Source organism: Myotis davidii, unplaced genomic scaffold (assembly GCF_000327345.1).
Source record: "Myotis davidii unplaced genomic scaffold, ASM32734v1 scaffold228, whole genome shotgun sequence".
Taxonomy (NCBI): domain Eukaryota; kingdom Metazoa; phylum Chordata; class Mammalia; order Chiroptera; family Vespertilionidae; genus Myotis; species Myotis davidii.
Genome location: NW_006300104.1, coordinates 948,606 through 955,807, shown reverse-complemented (window position 1 = coordinate 955,807; position 7,202 = coordinate 948,606). Strand labels below are relative to the sequence as shown.

The 7,202-nt window shown below is 38.6% G+C and overlaps 1 protein-coding gene across 2 annotated transcripts in view; it reads left to right on the top strand.

The window, feature by feature from the left end:
- The window catches only part of OSTF1 (osteoclast stimulating factor 1), a 31,156-nt gene extending 24,517 nt beyond the window's left edge, over nucleotides 1–6,639 (top strand). The window contains exons 8-9 of one of the 2 annotated variants that reach the window (XM_015572312.1): nucleotides 5,709–5,739; nucleotides 6,125–6,639. In XM_015572312.1, coding sequence (XP_015427798.1) covers nucleotides 5,709–5,739; nucleotides 6,125–6,152 — 59 coding nt within the window. In that variant the 3' untranslated portion in view covers nucleotides 6,153–6,639. The remainder of the gene's footprint in view (nucleotides 1–5,708; nucleotides 5,740–6,124) is intronic. The other variant, XM_015572311.1, reaches the window with a different exon arrangement.
- The last annotated feature ends 563 nt before the right edge of the window (nucleotides 6,640–7,202 follow it).

The following is a 7,202-nucleotide window of genomic DNA, read 5'->3' as shown; positions in this document are numbered from 1 at the left end:
AACATCAATAAACTATTGGTGTGGCTCAGTGGTTGAGTATCCACCTATGAACCAGGAGATCACGGTTCGTTTGCTAGTCAGGGCACATGCCTGGGTTGTGGGCTCGATACCCAGTGAGGGGTGTGCAGGAGGCAGCTGCTCAATGATTCTCTCTCCTCACTGATGTTTCTATCTATCTCTCTCCCTCTCCCTTCCTTTCTGAAATCAATAAAAATACGTTAAAATATTTATTTTACACTCTGTAAACATTTTGGCATTTATTTGTAGTACTATGGTTGGTTTTTAAAGATGAAGTTTAGGTATACATTCTTAAAGATAAAAATAGCTATTGATGTGGGAGAATAGGTTTGAAAAAGATGAAAGGCTGGTGTGGTTGTTTTGAAAAAATGTTAAAGAAAGGTGTTAAACAGCATTGCCGTCATTCCTGATTAACACTCAGAGACCGGATGTTTATTTGACCTCTCAGCACATAGCCTACTGATTGTGTCTCCCAGAATCATTCTACTGTGATTCCTGAAAGAAATGCTGGAGAGTGTGCCTTGAACTCTTCTTCCTTTCCTTCTCTTCTGCTTCCCCTCTTCATTCATCATTAGCCTATCGGCCCCTGAGAAACCCAGGGATGTAGGAAAAGAAAGGTAGGAGATGATTTGGTTAGAGGGAACTTCTCGTCTCTTTTTTCTCACATCTCAAGCCTTACTCTACTTTACTTTTGGCATTTTAATACCACTTTGAAGTATGTAATTAATACATATTTTTCACTGTTTTTTTTTTAAGGAACTAGTTATAATGTTTTTTTCCAAATCTTAGCTCTGCTACTCATCATTCCAACCCTTCTTAGTGTTGCTTTAGAGCAGGGGTGGGGAATGTCTGGCCTGCAGGCCTTCTAAGGCCCACAAAATCATTGGTTTGGCCTGGCTGGCGCGTCTCAGTGGCTGAGTGTCATGGTTCAATTCCTATTCGGGGCGTCTGCCCCGGTTGCGGGCTCGATCCCCAGTGTGGGGCAAGCTGCTGGATGATTCTCTCTTGTCATTGATGTTTCTATCTCTTTCTCCTTCTCCCTTCCTCTCTGAAAAAAACAAACAACAAAAAAAACACACACGAAAAAAACATGTATCATTGGTCTGGCCCTGCCAATGCATTAGGGGTGAGTTAATTGAATGTTTGACCAAATATAGCAGTCTAATTTTTAAGGTGATAATTTTGTAAATTCATTAATGAATTTTTAAATATCTAAATGGCCCTGGGCAGAAAAAAGATTCCCTATCCTTGCTTTTAAGTTTAGACTGATTAATCTTGGTGGAGAATTACAATATAACTTTTGAAGAATCTTTATTATAGAGGCTAAAGTGCATTTGTTTTCATTTTAACTTGAAGGTATTATCGCTTTCAGAGTTTGTGTAATGAGATACTGATTTCTGTTTTTATCATTTGAATTGATTTCCCATTAAGTTTTGAACTCTGGGAAAACTTATTTCTCCCTCAGGTACCCTTTCATTTATGAGAAGAGGCAATCTTATGTTGTCCTATACATATTCCATTCCTAGCAGAAGCAACAAAATAAAGTCAGTCCCCTGGTTTCCTGTTTCAGCCCATCAGAAATATCACAGCCCCCTTCTCTTCCTGGCTCACCAACAGCTTCCCAGAATTATCCTCCTTACCGATTATGGGATTCCCATCACAGCCCTCCTCTCAAATCTATTGTTCCTTTTTGTCCTTTATTCCAGATGTGTGTTTGTTCCAGATCCTTATTTCTTTTAACTTCAGATATATAATGTAAGCTGTTAAGCAGTTTGGGACTCTTTAATTATTTAAGCCATGTGTCCTCACCAGCAGAGCAAGCCTTTCTTTAAAGTAATTGCTCCTACAGAGATGAAATAGGTTCTGGTAAGTGAGAGGGAAAGTATTTCCCAGCTGAGTGGTGCTCCCCAGCTGCACTGTTGCTGAGGAGCTATGTGCAGCCTGCGGGAGAGAGACTGTTACTTGAGGTGGACCTCCGACTCCTCGCTGCCTGGGTTGGGTTAGGAAGTAGGACTCTGGCCTAATTTCCTTTCTCTGCCATCGACTTCCTGTTGCTCTTCGGGTGTCTTCAGAATGCCTTGACCGAGGGGTAAGGTTTCTTGTGAGCTGAAGGTTATCAGAAGCTCCTGCATAGTGTGAGCTTGATCATGACAGTCAAGGGAAATGCCAGATGTGCTCAGCTCCTAGAGAGCTGCACCCGGAAGCCTTGACGTGAGCAGCTGGACCCGGGAGGGCAGGTGGCCAGCTCTCCTCTGTCTCTCACATTTTTGATGTTTTTGTAGAATAGGGCTAGGAGATGGGTGCTGTTTTTCTCTGTTCACTCCAAGTGTCTTTAGCATGCCTTCCTACTTATGTACTGATTGGATAATGGATTTGTTAGGGAGGTAATCTTGGGGCCTGGCATACAGAGCCAAGAATGGAATTTTCATATTTCGATTTTCATGTTACCTTTTTCTTTCTTTTTTGTTTTTCTGCTTCATTACCCCAGCATCCAGTTAAAATTTTTTAATTTGTATTTTGATCCTAGTTGGAATGAGAGTTTAAATATTGAGCTGTGTAACTAATTGCCGGCATGAACTCCTAGCTGGACAAGGTATATTCTGATATCATTGTCCACTTCTTGGATTTTTTTTTGATAGGAAAAAAATAATTCATTTGTTTTAATTACTATGAAGGGTAACTTTAGGATACAATTATGGGGTAAGAGTCGTATTTGAGGGTTGAACCCTTTAATCCTTTTTCTAATAAAAAAAATTGGGGTATAATTTACAGTAAGTGAAGTACATAAATTCTAAGTGTACAGTTAAGTGATATATTTTTTTTTTTACTGTGCATACACTTATTTGCCACAACCCAAATCAAGATGGAAAACATTTCCAACCTCCAGAGGCCTCCCTTAGTATCATTACTTCTCTTACCATAGATTAGCTTTGCCAGTTCTTGAACTTGTTATAAATGGAATAAAGCAGTATGTACTTTTTTCTGTCTTTTCCTTAACATTACTTCTGTGATGTTTGTCCATGTTATGTGCTTATCCCTCCACCAGTTATTTATGTCTGTCTGTCTGTCTGTCTGAAGTACTGATGCTTGATTTGGAACATGTAAGCCCAGGGCACTGAGACTGAAGAAAAAAGGAAGTGAGATAGGGGAGATTGGAAGGGCTGCTGGGTGATACATTATCATGCTGGGCATGAACCAAGATAGGCTATGAAGAGATACAGCTCATGACTCAGCATTTGTCCATATGAGAAGTTTCCAGAGAAACTGCCTCAGAGAGGTCAGTGAAAGGAAGGGAGGAAAAAGAATTTATTTGCCTGGCTCATTTCTGTCTCTTGAGTTCCATTCGGTCTGAGTTTGCACCATGGCAGGTTATCCTTCTCTTGCTAACAGGAGAAACGAGGTTAAAACAAAGTGCAGAAGTAACCACTGAAGGACAAGTAATATCTCAAATACTGCAAAAGGCAGGATTGTAGTAGCAAAGTAGGAGGGAAAAGAACTTTGCTGTTAGTCTCTTTGTCTTTTACTTAAAGCTGCTGTTACCAAGTTAGTAGCCAGTCCCGAAATTTGGGTGTGGGATAGAACAAAATACATTTCTCCCAGGTCTCCAGAACTCCTCTTAGGAGAATGGAGAAGAATATAGTCAATCTGGAGACTTCTAATAGTTTGGAAGTGAAATCATGGAAGTTTCCCTCTGTCCTATACCCACTTGTTCTTTTATCTTTCTCTCATATAACGTAAATTGGTTTCTACCCCCCTTATTCTGACTCTTCCTTGTCCCTCCCCTTTCCTCAGTAGTCACTTCCTAAACATGTAAAGATTCTTCAGAAAGCTACAATATCATTAACATACCTAAAATTAATAAATTCTTAATATTATCAAATGTAATTTTCAAAATTTTCCATTTTTCTTATGCCTACTTACTTATTCTCTGCTTACTTATCTATTTACTTACTTATACTTTGTATAAGTCAGGGTCCAAATTAGGTAATTGATAGTTTTGTTTTGTTTTAAATCAGTGTTTCCTTTCCTCGTTCCCTGGTTTTAGCCTTGTAATATATTTATTAAAGAGACTGGGTTAGTTAATTTGAATTTCCCAGTGTAGGCATTATAAGTATGTAGTCCTGTGGTGTTGCATGTCATGTTCTACTGTCTTCTGCATTTTTGTCAAATGATGTTAGATCCAAAAAAAAAATGATGCTAGATCTAGATGTTCGATTAGATTTAGGTCTAGCTATCTTAGGGGGAGAGGAAGGAATACTTCATAAAGAAAATCATGTCCTCCCACAGAGGCATATAATATCTGGTTGTCACTCTTCCCATGATGTTAGCATCCACTGATGATCATTGTTTAGATCCATTATTTCACTAATCTGTTGCAAATGGTGATATTCCAATTCTGTCACTTTTCCCCTCAGTTATTAGCTTGGGAATTCTATAAAGAAAAATTTCTCATCAGCTGTTTGGTTACCCAGGGAAATAGTTTATGTAGCAGAAGCAGAATAAAGGCTTGATTTTTAACCTTCTTTTAAGTGTTTCAAAATAACAGTGCTGATTCCCTATCAGTCTCCAAAGGGACCAATGAATTCCCTTTGGTGTGTGCTGAAATATTTGATGTGTTTTAATCCTTTGTAATTAATATCTTTATGGATAACTTTCGCTAGTGGAGGCCTCTTCGGGTTGGATCCTGAACCATTTTAAAGTGGTGCTCATTTTGGTAGGATCCTTGCTTTGTGGCATGACAAGTGGTTCAGGTGCATTTTTTTTTTTTTTTTTACATTTTCTGCCCCAGACTTGAAATTAGTCATATCTCCAATGAGCAGTGGGGATATAGTATTTAGAGACCATGATCTGGGTGCTATAACATATATTTATTGAGCTCTAACAATGTGTTTGTATGTGCATTTCAACCTCCCATCACCCTTAAATTATACCTAGTGTAACCTGTTATAGAAATTTTGAAACGGGACAACCAGTGGGTCCGGGCTGCCTGTCACTACTTGAGCCAATTCACCAGAGACAGGGTTGAATCATATGTGAGCATTTATTCCAATAATCCTGGCAGTATGGAAGAGCAGCAGGTCATCCACAAAAATCTGCTCTGCAACCCCCCATAAGCCAGCTACTTATATTGGTTAGGGCAATATTACATGGGCAAGTAAGAATTATAGGCATGGGAAGCAGGTAATGGGGCCTGGGGTGAGACTCCATTCTTTGGGCAACAAGATTATTAATCTTTCCATGAAAATAGGCAATTCTTGAATGAGAATGGACTGCATTCAATGGTTGACCCCCAGGTCCTAGGTTGACTGCCAGCTCCGTGGTTGACTCCGGGGTCCTGGGCGTACAACCTCCAGCCAGGTTAGAATGTCCTTTCTTTAATCAGAACCAGGCAATCACAGTTAGCAGCATGATTAATATTTCTGATAACTATAGCTAGTCCCCAATATTCTATTTTTGCCCCTAACAACTTGACCAGACAGACAGTTGAATAGGTGAACATCAAAGTCCCAGTCTTCCTTCTGAACCCTGTTCAAGATTGATTTTACATTTGATGATGTTCCGCTCTTTCTATTTCAGAACTTTTATTTTTCACTTCAGTCCTTTGCCTCTGAGGATACTTTATCAGTGTGTTCTACAATGAAACTGACGCTTCTGTGTTTTCATTCGCTTTCCTTTCTCTCCCTCATTAGTTATCTTTCTACCCAGTGACCTTGCCTTCAGGTAAGGCCTCGGGTTGTTGACTGACTGAAGTCGTGTGTGCGCTTGTCCTTGGGGGAGGTTGGAAGCAAAGTCGTCACAGGGGAGGGGCTTCTGGTGTGTTCCATGGTGGTCGTGGTGCATTTTGTCTGAGATAGAGTAACGGTACCTTAGCACCACGTGCTTCCATTTCTGCATGTCTAAGGAATGTGCAGACAAGTATATTTGTCAGCCTCTGTGGCAGCAGCTAGGCTGAAAAGCAAAGGTTGAAGAAGATCCTTGGGGCAAGAACAACCCTGGGTCTGAGAAAAGATGACAGTTTGTTGAATTGTCAGGAGCTTTGAACCTGAAAACAATATCCAAGCAATATTTAATTTCTCTTTTTTTGCTTTCTCCCTCTATTTTTTAGATGCTGTTCGAACATTAAGCAATGCTGAGGATTATCTTGATGAAGAGGACTCAGATTAATTCCTTTCTGAAGCTTTAAGAGCTAAAACTTCTGTTGCTTTTGCCATTCCAAAACCATGTCTTTGCCAGAGAGTGTTGGTAACTGTTTTTTGTTTTTGTGTTTTAATGTCCATATAAACATGGAACGTGGCAGTATTGCACTGTGTTTGAGTAGAACATGTAAATGAATAGTTCTCACCTTTGGTTTGCCAATAAGTGACTGGATTCTTTGCTGTATAAAGTAAGTTTTTGTTTAACAGAATAGAGCAAGAAGAGATTATTGCTATTTATCAAGTTAAAGGAATTTTAAGAATTTATTTCTTTAAAAAAATCAGGATGGTTTTATAAATTAAATTTCTTTACCTCAAGGATGTTTTGAATGGATTTTTCAAGGGGAGAAATGCTTATTATAATAATAAACCAAAACACAACAGAAAATTGTCAGTTATTCTGACAAAAATAAACATTTTAAGAGACTTTTTTCCTTTTGTCTGTTTTTCTAGTATGACTCTGTGCTGGTAAATAAAGAAGTTTTTTATATTTAGGTAAAGACTGAATTTATTTTTTTAAATTATATTTTGTATTTGTTAGCACAGGAGAATCATAATAGCCAAATCTCTTTTCAACTTTCTATATCTGCTTTAATGAAAGTCAAAACAATAATCACTGAAAAGATACCTTTCTAATAAAATATATAACTTTACTGAGAATGAAACTTTCAGTTTTATCTCTAAGGTTATACTTGGTATGAAGAAACCTAGCAGCTCATTGTTTAAGGTTTGAAAGGTTAGATGTCTCGATATGCAAAGGTTGCGGGTTCGACCTCTGTTCATAAGCAACCAGTGAATGCATAAATGAGTCGAACAACAAAACGATGTTTCTGCCCTGTCTCTCTCTCTAAAATCAATCAGTGAATTCTTTTTTAAAAAGGAAATGATTTCCTTATTATGGAAGATGCCACAGTTTTCTATGGTGGAGTAGCCAGGAGCCCTGATATTTTTTGGCTTTCAGCTTTTCACATTGGTTTTCTCATGATCCGG